The sequence below is a fragment of the Octodon degus genome, unplaced genomic scaffold (assembly GCF_000260255.1).
Source record: "Octodon degus isolate 3935 unplaced genomic scaffold, OctDeg1.0 scaffold00008, whole genome shotgun sequence".
NCBI classification, from domain to species: Eukaryota; Metazoa; Chordata; class Mammalia; order Rodentia; family Octodontidae; genus Octodon; species Octodon degus.
The window spans coordinates 4,790,479-4,803,154 of NW_004524584.1; the positions used below are offsets into that span (position 1 = coordinate 4,790,479).

The window sequence follows — 12,676 nt, forward strand, 5'->3', positions numbered from 1 at the left end:
TCAGCAAAATATTCTAAAAGAGTCCAGTAGCCCATAATAGCATTGGGTCTTCTGTTTAACTGGCAATGTCAGAAATTATTGACCTGAGTCCCCCACATACCCTTTTTTCTTAAGGTTATTCCCTACAGAACAAGAAGTCAATGAATTGTCTTAGGAAGATAGGACAAAAATTAGGGAAGAGCTAAGAAGTTAAGGGAAACTGAAAGCTTAGTCAGTACAGAGAATGAGAATAGAATTGCACGTATGTAGATATACAAGTTTGCCACAATCATGTGGATTCTGATGAAATATTCTAATGGACGTACTACTTGGTTGTAGTGACAGAGCTAAAATGAGTATTTGGTATTCAGATTTAGGAGAGGGTTTTTTTCTCTGTTACCATTTGTTTATATTTGTACTGTCCCTTGTGCAAAAAAGTATATAAGCCCGCAACATTTAGAGATAGAAACCTGTATCAGATGGTTTTAGTCAAATGAAGTACATTGTAAAGTTTAAGATGTAGATTTCTTCTTTTTTTATTTTTTTAATCATTCGTTTATTTATTTGGTACAGTCTTGCTACACAGCTCGTACTCACAGTGATCCTCCTGTCTCAGCTTCCCCAGCACCTGGATTACAGGTGTGGGACACCACACCTAATTTCAATGGCTGGCTCAGTGCACCCAGGGTTTGGGGACCAACACAGCATGTGGTACTGGCTACCCAAATCCTGTGCCTGCCAGGCTGGCACTTAAACCGCTGAGCTGTCTCTCTATCCCCAAGATGTAGATTTCTTCTTATCCAGTAATTTCACTTCTACATACGAAAAACATTGGCTAACAGGTGTATTGCCAACATTTTCCATTGAGTACAAACTAGTCCTGAGACTAGTAACCATATTGTATTAATTAAATTTCTATCACAAATAACTTTTTGAACAAATAGCTTAAAAAGAGGAAAAGCTTGTTTTGTCTCACAAGTTCAGTTTTCTTTCCATATTCACTTGGCCCTGTTGACTTTGACATGTGGTAACATACATCTCTAGGGGGAGTATATAGTGAAGGAACTGTTGACCTCTTGACAGTTGAGAAAACAAAGGGAGGAAAAGGCTGGGATACCAGTATACCCTTTACAGATATGCCCTAGTTACCTTGCATCCTTTCCAGTAGGCTTTACCTTGTAAACTGCCATAGGCTATTGACTATGCCTCTGGGATATGGCCCTCTGGGTTGCACTTAAGATTTTAACCAGAACAACATATAGAGCACTTTCATGTTTTTTTCTATGTACTTTAATGTAATTATTGCTTTTCACTCTTTCATTATGTGTTAATGAGTAGCAATACACTGCTTAAAAAACTGCTGTAGACAAAAAATTATGCATACACACAAGGAAACTTGTATGGTGTTGTTAGTGACATCATTGTTAATAAAAGCAGAAACTTAGAAACAACCTAAATGCTCTGCAGTGAGATAGTGTATAAATAATTTGTAATATATTCATATAAATGAACACTGAATGAGTTTTAAATAGTATATTAAAGCTAGATCAGTATACATAAATTGCAAAATAGTTTGTGAAAAAAGTAAATTGGAGAAGTATGCCTACGGGATATTTATATAAACCTTCAAATTGTATAAAGCAATACTTATAAAGTTCAAACAAAAATAGGAAATATACTAAATCAAGGATTTGTTCTTAGGGATAGTGATAATTGACAAGACATATATAGGAACTTTTCTCCATAATATTTTACTTTTTAGCTGTGCAGTGGACACAGTTATTCATTCTTTTGTTTCTATTGTATTATGTCTAAAAATGTGCATATTAAAATATCCTAGAGCCCTTCATATTTTATATTAAAAAGGCCTAGGAGCATCCTCTCAGTTACTGTAAATCTACTTTATCTACTTTATCTGAGACTAGATTGATAGAGATTTTAAGAACTAACCTTTGTGGTAAACTTAGTAGGATTTCAGTTATAAGTATTTTACTTAATGGGTTTCTTTTTTCTGGTTTAATCAGGGATTGCACTCAGACCCTTGCGCTTGCCAGGGAAGCATTTAACTGAGCCATCTCCCCAGCCCCAGTATTTTAGTTGGATTAAGTAAATTCATTTCCACAATATCTTTGTAAACTGTAGGTCCTATTATTATCACTGTTGTGCAGGTAAGGAAACATAAGAAAGAAGGAAGTAATTTGTCTATGATCATGTCTTAATAAATAGGACAACCAAACATTGAATTCATGATGCCTTGCTATGGATCCTAGACTGTTAACCCTATACTATGGAATCTTTTTATAAGAAATAAATATAATCAGAAAGTAGAAAAACTAAGTATTATAGTCAGCAATATGGCTTTTATGTTTAAGAAATTGTAGCAGAATAGAGGAAATATGACTTATAAGACTGGGAATGAAATATTAGAATTCCAGAACTCATTTTATCACTGAAAAGAAACAAAGGATAGTGTCTTAGTAATAAAATGTCAGATAAACTGACAGAATATTGCCTTGTATTATTACCTGGTAAAATTGGAGAGTTGAAAATTAATTAAAATACACATTTTTTAAAAATTAGGGCTAATTTCATGAAAAATTGAAATAAAAGTATCAGTATTATATTTGCTCATGATTCAGTGATCTTAAGAGTAGGATTGTATCAGATGCTTATAGTAAGCTGAAGAGTTATCTGGGCAGGGAGCCAAAATTCTGACATTTGAGGTTGTTCTGCCACCACTTCAGAGAACACTCAACCATATTATTACCATTTTAGTGAAAGATTACTTTTTCCTATTCCTCTGCCTAAAGAAATAAATGTAATGGAAGTAATAAACTTTATTCTATGCGAGTACAAAGTATACATGCATACATCTTTAAAAGTACAAACTATGCATGCATAGTTAAATTGTCAACAAATGACTTCAGGATTTTAGATTTTGCAAGCTATTGCACATTTTCAAATAATATTGGTGTCTGTATGATTTTATTTTTCATAGATATACAACTAATTTGTATCTTGGAGAGAAAAATTATTTTGATTCAGTGACTGTGGGCTCTTCAGACAGTGGTCAGCTTTATGTTACTCTTTACTGGGATATTGGTACTCTGATTTTCTCAGATTTGTCATGTTTGTTGGCTCCATAATGGTCCAGGCTCTTGGAAAATTCCAAATAATAGAGCAGTTCAGTAAAAATTAGTTTTTCATTATGATGTTGATAGTGTAATATTGTACAAAAACCATATGAAAAGCAAGATACTCAAATTATAGGACTCTAAGAATATATTTATACCGTCCATGGAAAGCTGAGGCAGTATGATTTTTTGAATGCAAAGCAGGCTTGAAGTACACAAAAAGGTCATATCTTAGAGATGGAAGAAGAAATATTTATACTTGCTGTTACTTACAATTTTTGTTGCTTATACTTACCTTCAGCTTTGGGTATTAATCAGAGGTTTCTGTTCTCCCTGCCACCCAACAAGTGATGCTATTGCTGAGATTAGAGCCATTTGTATTGAAGAGATTGGAGTATGGATGAAAATGTATAGTGATGCCTTCCTGAATGACAGTTACCTAAAATATGTTGGCTGGACTCTTCATGACAGGGTAAGTTACTGTTTTTTAAACTGTGAAGGAAGATAAGTTTGTCTTAAAACCAGCATGCTAGGAATCACAGTTATAATAGTTGACTTTTCAAGAGTTGTGATCATTTGAAATTTAAGATGGTGTAATGTAATTATAAAGCTCTCATAAAGCTCAGTTGTTTTCTTGATGGTCATGATGAAATTGACACATTGGTCCAGATTTGAAGTTCCTGTTACTTAGATGCAACACTATCTTGACTCAAGACTGATACAGCTGACCTACAACAATATATATAGTATCCCAAGAAAATAAAATTTTAGTCATTTTCTAGTTTGCAGGCAAAAGAGATTTGTTTTAATATATGAAAATTTTTTTCTTGTTTAGATTTTTCTAGGGCTTTATCTGTTGTAACAATTGCATAGACTTACTCAAGTGTAGTATATTTGATCAAAAAATCTGTTTCTAACTCTCTAACCTTATAAAAAAGAATCTGACTTTATTTTTTTTTAAGAGTAGGATGAATTTAGGAAGAAAAAAGCTTCTGTCTTAGAGAGACAAAAGGAGTTCCAGAGAATGGGTTGCCCACCAACCCTGCTTCTCAAGGGCATTTTATTGAGCAAAGCCACAAGGTGAGGCAGGCTTAAGGTGGAACAGAATTATATCAGTCAATATGATTACAAGTATAGTCACAATACTGATCCAATGGAAAAACATAAGATGGGTGTGAAGTGAGATGAAACTGTGTTCAACCAGTGAGATTACAACAAGTTAGGGCCTGGCCAAATAGCTCAGTGGATTAAAGTGCTTGGTTAGGCAGATGCAGTGGCTGGGAGTTCGATCCCCTGACCAGCTGTGCTGGCCCTGTCCCAGGGTGAGCTGAGACAGCAAATGAGACTGGGTGTGGTGGTGTGTGCCTGTAATCCCAACCCTTGGGAGACTGTGAACAGGAAGATTACTACAAATTCAATCTACGCAGTGAGATGCTATAGACCCTATACACCCTGTCCTAAATACAAAAAAAACAAAAAAAAGATTATGACAAGTCTAGTTGCTTGGGGAATATTGATTAAATAAGGAAGCAAGTCAGGTAGGAAGGGCAGATGAGATAGATAGACAAAAGCTTTCCTGGAAGGGGTGGGTTAAGGTTTCTTAGACTATCAATCACTGCTGTTCATCCAGGGAAAGTATATTGATGAGTAGTTCTTTTTCTTGGAGGCTGGTGGTCAATGAGACACTCCACTGAGTGTCTGTCTAAAGGTCCTCATTAGACCCCAGCTGTTCTTGTATTGGGTAAACATACAAAAAGTATGTAGCACTTTTAAATATTTACATCCACTTCAAATTGTTAAAAAGTATGATAGCTATCAGAAGCCACTTTATATTTTTTGGGGGGAGTTACCAGGGGTCAAACTTGGGACCTTGCACTTGCCAGGTAGGCATTGCAACCACCGAGCTATATCCCTGGCCTGCCACTTTATTTTCTAAAATGCATTTCTAAGATTTTTAAAGATTTAAGTATGGAAGAGACATGGCCACAGAAGTTAAGTATGCATGGACCAAATAATATCAACAGGATAATTATGAATATAACCAACAATTTCCACAAGGAGGAGCAAATAATGGCTTTCCATAAAGAGAATAAGGAGAAAGTCTAGGGAATTTCAGAATCTGATATTTCATTAACTAGTCAGTCATCTAATATCTTCAACAGTGTTATGGTTTGTGCCTAGTTGTCCCCCTAAAGCCTCCTGTAAGTTATGGGGCAGATGCAGCTGAAGGAACTACAGATGGCTTGATGGGTGGGGCCAGAGGACTAGGGCGGGGACCGAGGAGCAGGGCCAGAAAGGCATGAACCTTTAAGCTGGCTAGCCTGTGCTTTCTCAGAGATGTGGAGAGGGCCATCCTGGACACAGCAGTGCTCCAGCCTCTCCTCCAGTGTCTTGAAACTCCAGTAACTGTGAGCTAAATAAACCTTTCCTTCCTGCATTTTGAGTGTCAGGTATTTGTCCCAGCAATGAGAGAAGAGTAACAAATACAAACAGCTATCAAGACATTAGCAGAAGGTTAAAGAATATACATACAACATTCAGCTTTTATAATTGTGTAAATACTCCATTGTGCTGCTGTTATAATGTCTAATGTCATCCAGTTTTGGAGGATGGCTTGCCTCTTTAATTTTACTTCTTCAGGAGAGGGAGAGCCCTTCCCCACTTCCATACAATTGAATATAGTTAATTAAGGCCCAGATATGTTGCATGGCATCCTCTAACCCTGGGGAAGGGATAAGATAGCCAAATGATCATACCAATGAGACATATTTCTAGACCATTGATGCCATGGATGGAGTAAGCTTGCAGGCTTGTCAGTATGTGTGACACTTCTGCCTTTTATTGTGTACATCTTTCTATCCATCCAAGGGTAGCCAGGGCCACTCATTGGTTCCACAGAACCAATGAATGCCATCGGGGGTTTCCCATCTAATTCAGGGACAGTTAAGCCAATTTGTTGCCAAGCAGTCTTCACCCTTAAAGTCAATTGTGAGTATACATGAGGGGGGACCATCCCAAGAATTTAGGAGAGTTAGGCCAATGAGAATAGAATTATTGTTCTATAAGAATCTGACTTTAGCCAGTCCTAGCCCAGACCCCAAGGAATAAAATTATCCGAAGTGAATTCAAGTCTACTAAATGAAACCAAGCTCTGAAGTGGAGAGCAAGGTACTCTCCAGATAAAGCTCCTGGTAAGAGAGAGAAAGTGGGTTCAAGGGCAAAGACAGATCCCCCAACAATCTCCCTAAATCATGGGAAGGAGAAACAATCTCCTACACAGAGCTTTATCATTCTAACCTCAAATAATTTGAAGAAAGTACTCTAAGTGGAAGGCTTCCGTTTTGTACACATGCAGCTTGGAAACAGCAACCTGAGTCTAACAAAGAAGCCTTCAAGCACCCACACAGTTGACCAAGGAACAAGAAACACGTTGCCTATTTCAGTTCTCTGGGTGACTGCCATGGTTGCTGGTGTCACAGAGTTTGATTTGGTGGGTGTTACATGCTCAGAGCAAGGCGCTGTGATAGGCAGACTCTCTTGTCTAAATGAAAAGAAGTCATAAGCATCTGCCTGGGAAACAAGATGTAGCAACTGTGCTCCCCTCTCAGATGTGTGACTGAAAGCAAACTTGAATTTGTAAGGTGGCACAATGGGTATATGTGAAAGATTTGTTTGAACTAACTTACGAACATATATTTAGATAAAGTAGTTAACAAAACCCCCAGGGCTGGAATAGGCCACTATTTACAGAGTTTGACTTTGGAAATACTGACTTTCTAACTCTAAAATATTTATCCCACAGACTCACCACGGTATCTGAAACCCAAATCATCAGAGCAATCACTACTTTGCACAAAGGCAGCATATATTTCTAAATGCATTCATCATAGAGAATCAACAAGTGACATAATGAAATGAAAAAATATCCAGTAGATACTCATTAAAGCCCATAAATTAAGAAAAGAACCAAATTTAAGCAGATAGCTCTCTTCCTATAGAACTTCATGCTTGAAAAATTGTCATGATCTCCAATAAATGAGACATGATACAGAGTTTTTCAAACTTCACTGGCCATGGGACATTCTTTTGAAAATACATTCTTTAACAACTAAGTTCAATTCCTGTGACCAGGTGGTTAAATGAATTTGTCACTAAGTGAGGAATTCTATAGCATGTACATTACAATATTCAGAACAAAGAAATGGTCAAAGAAAACTCCCACTTGATGACTTTGCTTTCATTTGTGTAACTCTTACATGTACTATTATGTAAAACAGAACTTAAAACTCTAGTACTGTACTATTCAGTATAATCAGCAACATTACAGTGTTATATTAAAAATTGTGCTGTTCAAAAAAATAAAATTAAAAGAATCTGACTTGAAAAGGAATCACAGATCTTTGACTCCTGAATAATTAACCTTTAAAATAATCAAAGATAAGAATAATAAATTATTAGAATTTTTATAGACCTAAAATTCTGTATGTTAAACTGTCAGATATTTAAAGATATAGAAAGTGTGTAACACTTTTAAATTTTTACATTCTCTTGAAATTTTTAAAAAGTATAATAGCGATCAGAAGCTACTTTTTTTTTGGAGGGGGTCAAAGTTGGGACCTTGTGCTTGCCAGATAGGCATTGCAGCCATTGAGCTATATCCCCGGCATGCCACTTTACTTTCTAAAATTCATTTCTAGTTTTTAGGTGTTTTTTTTGTTTGTTTGTTTGTTTGTTTTGTGGTGGTTTTTTTTTCCAGAACTGGTGATTGAACTCAGGTCCTTGCACTTGCCAGGCAAGCGCTTAATTCTACTTAGCCATCTCCCCAGACCCAGACTTTTAAAGAAAGATTTGATAATACAATGCTTATTTTTTGGACCTAAGCATGTAAATCATTTACTTTTTTTTCCCTTGTGGTACTGGGGATTAAACCCAAGGGCTTCACACTGAGCTATGTTCTCAGTCCTCTTTTTATTTTGAGATAGGGTTTCCTTAAGTCTTAAGTTGCCCAGGGTGGGGCCCAGTCCTCCTCCTGTATCCTTCCAAAGTGCTAGGAATAGAGACTGATACTTTTAAAATATTACACTAAGTATTCTCAAAAATATTTTGAGACTGAGGGGAGAGGAAGTAAAAAGGTTTATAATGTGTCATGTATGCATATCAGATAACCACAATGAATTTAAAGATTGTACAATATATCATAAACATGAACTAAATATAGTAACTATGATGAAAACAATGAAAAATAATCTAGAGACAGGGAGAAAAGAAAAGGAATAAGAAAGAATAAAGATGTTATGTACATGTATTTCCAGTACTTAATATGTTGCAAACAGGTAATGAAAAAACAAAACATTTTTAAAATTTAGTTTTTAATGTACACTAAATGAAATAAAGTATGTATAGCCTTGTGTTATTCTACCTAGGTAAGATCATTTGCTTTAATCTGCAAAACTTCCTATAACTTTAAACAAATAACTACTAAGTGAACTCTAATTGTATTAAAATAAAAATTAGAATCCAATTACAGAAATAACATACAAAAACTTGTGAGTATTAAATTATGGTAGTCCATTATGTTAGAATGTTGTGTAAGAATAATACATGAATACAAATATTTTACATGGAAATAAATATTGTGGTCATGGAGATAGCTCAGTGGTCTTAAGTATCTGCCTGGTTCTATCCCCAGTACCACATCCCTTGCCAGTGTACCCAGCCAACTGGGCATGGTGGCACTCGCCTGTAATCGCAGCACTGTAGAGGCTGGAAATAGTAGAATCACTATGAATCTGAGCTGCATATTTAGATCCTGTATCGAATACATTGCTTAGAGAAAGGAAATACATCTGATATTTTGTTATATAGTGAAAATAGTTTTAAAAATTGTGTTGGAGGCATAGAATTATAATAAAAGACCACATAGAAATTTTATAGACTTTTGCTATGAGTTCTTAGTGTAGAAAGATCATCGTAAGTTGACTTTTTAACTTTAATTTTTATAATTTATGACTTTAAGAACCAACACTTTGAAGGCTGAGCTAGAGGATTGTGTGCCTATTGGAGGCCAGCTTGGGCTCTGTAGTTGGTTCAAGGCCAGCCTAGACTGCTTAGTATCCAAAAAAAAAAAAAAAAAACCAAAGTATTTTCTTCCTTCCCCTAATACCTCATCTAATGGAAAATCTAATTAGTATATAGTGACTATTTTTCCTGAGTTTGTACCTTCCTTATCAATATATAACCTTTTCTTTTCAGTAATTAATGCAAAGCTGTATTCCATGTTTTTGTTATCTAATCCCATGTGAACCTTTGCATTTAACCTATCTCAGGTTAATTTACTTAACCAGGTTCTACTTCAGTGTGAGAAAATGTAGAATTATGTAACGCACCTTCAGCATGTATATACATACTCCAAAATTTAACCAGTTTGTTTTTTTTTTAATTAGGAACTGCTTTAAAGTTTCACGCTTTTATTCCCTAACACTATTTCTTTCACTTAATAAAATTATTATGAATTTGTATCTCATTGATCAGTTTTAACAAAACCTCATATGCGTATCAGATTTGGGGGAGAAAACAGTGATTTCAGTTTGGTTACCAAAACAGCCATCAATTTTTAAAGTCACTGAACCCTTGGATAAATCCAATCTTTAGATAGAGGAAGAGTGTGTATATATATGATTGATAAAATCACGACTCTTGTATTCAGGTAAATGGTTTCTTAAATCCCACCTTTATTTCCAGTTTCTTTATTTACAGAAGGATTTAAGTATTGAATAATCCCCTTTTTGTTGTTTTAGTTATCTAATTAAAGCCTTACCCTCTGTAGCCTACGGCTTCATAGTCAGATTTATCCTCTTCCTCAATGAAATAAGCTGATAAAACTTTTATACTGATTATAGAATTTTAAAGCTTATAACCTTCTCAGTCCTCCTAAATAAAACAAAGGGTTTTTTTCCCATAATTTTATTGATAAATAGCAATGAGACAGTTTCAAATCAAATTGGTAGGACAGTTTGAATAATTCACACATTGCATACATTCTTCCTAGTGGTTAATTGCTGTACAAGATGTGCACATGATACCCTATTTACAAACACTGTTAGAACTAATCCCTCTATTCATTAAGAGATTGTAACTATATATCTATTCTAACCATTCTGAATACACAGATACAAAATGGACATTCATCTGTATACCCTTTTTTTGTTAAGTTCCGTTATTTGAATATTATAGGTGTGTAAACTCAGCAAAATATTCTAAAAGAGTCCAGTAGCCCATAGTAGTATTGGGTCTTCTGCTTGACTGGCAGTGTCAGAAATCGTTGACCTGAGTCCCCTACAGCTCAACATAACAGCATGGCTTTACTTCCTATAGTTCATTTTTATACTTTTCTGCTGGGTGGTTAAGACCAAGGTAAAGTAGGACCTATGCAACAAGAGTTGTAGCTTTTGGGTCTGATAAGGTCAGTGAAATCCCCTCAGGATTTATGCTGAGATCCTGTACCTCAGATTGTAGAACCTTTGTCAGTGTCAGCCATGTGGATGAGTCACGGCCATTGCTTGGCCAATGTGCTCTCTCTGAAAACCTGAGAGAATGTTTTCTCTCCATGTGACTCTCCTTAGGCACACTCTATACCATCAGTCACTTTCCTCTTTGGCCCCATAATCTCCTTGATCAGAAAATTTGGGACACTACTGAGTTACATGACATTACAGTACAAGTTCTCATATGTCCTGAGTCTTAATTGACCTTAGAAGGCTAGGGCCAAAATGTTGGCTTTCCTTACAGCCCTCCTTTTCATCTAATTTTGGTCTGCAAACTTAGGTTGTTAACCATCCAGAAGACAAGCTTATTGTTATTACCATACAACTTAGGCTGTTAAGCTTAACCTTACTATCTGTCTGCATATCAAACATCTTAGGCTTAATATGGAAAACAAAGGTTTTATTTATGATTTTTTTACTGTTAGTTTTGGTCTCTAACAACTATTAAATAGTCTCTAACAACTGCAGTAGTTGTTCTCTTACCTACTCATTCATTTTGGTTCTGCCCTTAAAGATTATATGTAATATGCCTAATTTAAATTCAGCAATAGTAATCCCATGGTGTTTAGCTAAATATTTTAATCTTTTCAGATTTAACACTCATGACCCTGATTGCATTTTTCCATTCATTGTATTTCATCTATACTGCTTGGTAGTGTTTTTCATTTACCTTTATTTTTCTGTTGCCATATGGAATACCTGAAGCTGAGTAATCTATAATGAAAGAAGTTAATTTGTCTCAGCGTTCTTGAAGACCAAGAGCATGGTCTTGGCATGTACTTGGCTTCTGATTAAGACCTTATGTTATGGCAGTATGTATGTGCAGGAGAGGAAAAGAGAGACAAATTTTCACAATAGCTAATCCATTCCTGCAGGAAAAACATTCATCCATTGAAAAGGGCAATGGCTGCCATCCTATATAGACCAAGCCTAAACTTAAGTTTTAATCCGGGATAAGCTGTATCCAAACCATAGTGCCTTGTGTGGACAAATCTATTTATATTTTCTTATATGTGACCCTCTTATCAAAATCTTTGTGTTATTTAGACAAGATCTAGATTCTTTCAGCTGATCATGTCTTCTCATTTTTGTATTGACGTATCCTCTTCTCCTAAGCTCACCAAAGACACTTTCAGGTTTGCCTCTTTTTCGATTTTGTTTTTATTTTTGTTGTGGAGACAGGGTTTCTCTATGCAGTTCATGCTGTCTTTTTAGTACAGGCTAATCTTGAACTTGCAGCAATCTTCCTGCCTCAGCTTCCTTAGTGCTGGGATTACAGATGTTAGCTTTACACTCTTGTCCCTCATCAAGATGATGAGTATTGCTCTCTCTCCTTTTACCCTTGCCACATGTTTCCACATCTGTTCCTTAATAGCCTACCTGAATTTGGTCCCTATTTAAATTTATTTGTTTGTTTGTTGTTTTATTTATTTGTCTTCCAGCACTGAGATTACAGGCAGGTGGTGCTGGCATGATGCGCCCAGTGTTCCAGAGCTGGCTAGGCATGTGGTACCGGGGATCAAACTCTGGAACTTGGCAGGCAGTTAGATCACCAAGCTATCTCCCCAGCCCCAGTGTCCCTATTTAGATACTCTCCTGGCAACCTAAGTTATTTTCCCTTTAAAAAAAAGATACAACTGGGTCTGGGGAGATGGCTCAGTAGAATAAGTGCTTCCCTGGTAAGCACAAAGGCCTGAGTTCAATCCCCGGTTCCGGGAAAAAAAAAAAAAAAAAAGATACAGCTCAATATGAAATCACACTTACCATTATGTTGCATAGTACTTTCTATAGCACTTGATGTTTTTTGAAAGTAATTTTGCACAAATATGAATAAAGATTCTGACAAATACAGTGTTCTACACATTATATGTTTCTCTGTTTTGGTGTAACACTTTCAAGAATAGTTATAAAATGCTAATATGGATTAGATTACTATAGTGTAACATTTTAGGTACTATAATAGAAATCACTTTAGAAAGTCATAAATGCTAAAGTCAAGCAATTGCCAAACAAACGTTT

At 35.7% G+C, this 12,676-nt stretch overlaps 1 protein-coding gene across 2 annotated transcripts in view; it reads left to right on the plus strand.

Annotated features, from left to right (window-relative positions):
• Stag1 (stromal antigen 1) overlaps positions 1-12,676 on the plus strand; it is a 462,283-nt gene that overhangs the window by 308,173 nt on the left and 141,434 nt on the right. For both annotated transcript variants that reach the window (XM_004624996.2, XM_023705036.1), the window contains exon 10: positions 3,462-3,585. In XM_004624996.2, the coding sequence (XP_004625053.1) occupies positions 3,462-3,585 (124 nt within the window). The remainder of the gene's footprint in view (positions 1-3,461; positions 3,586-12,676) is intronic.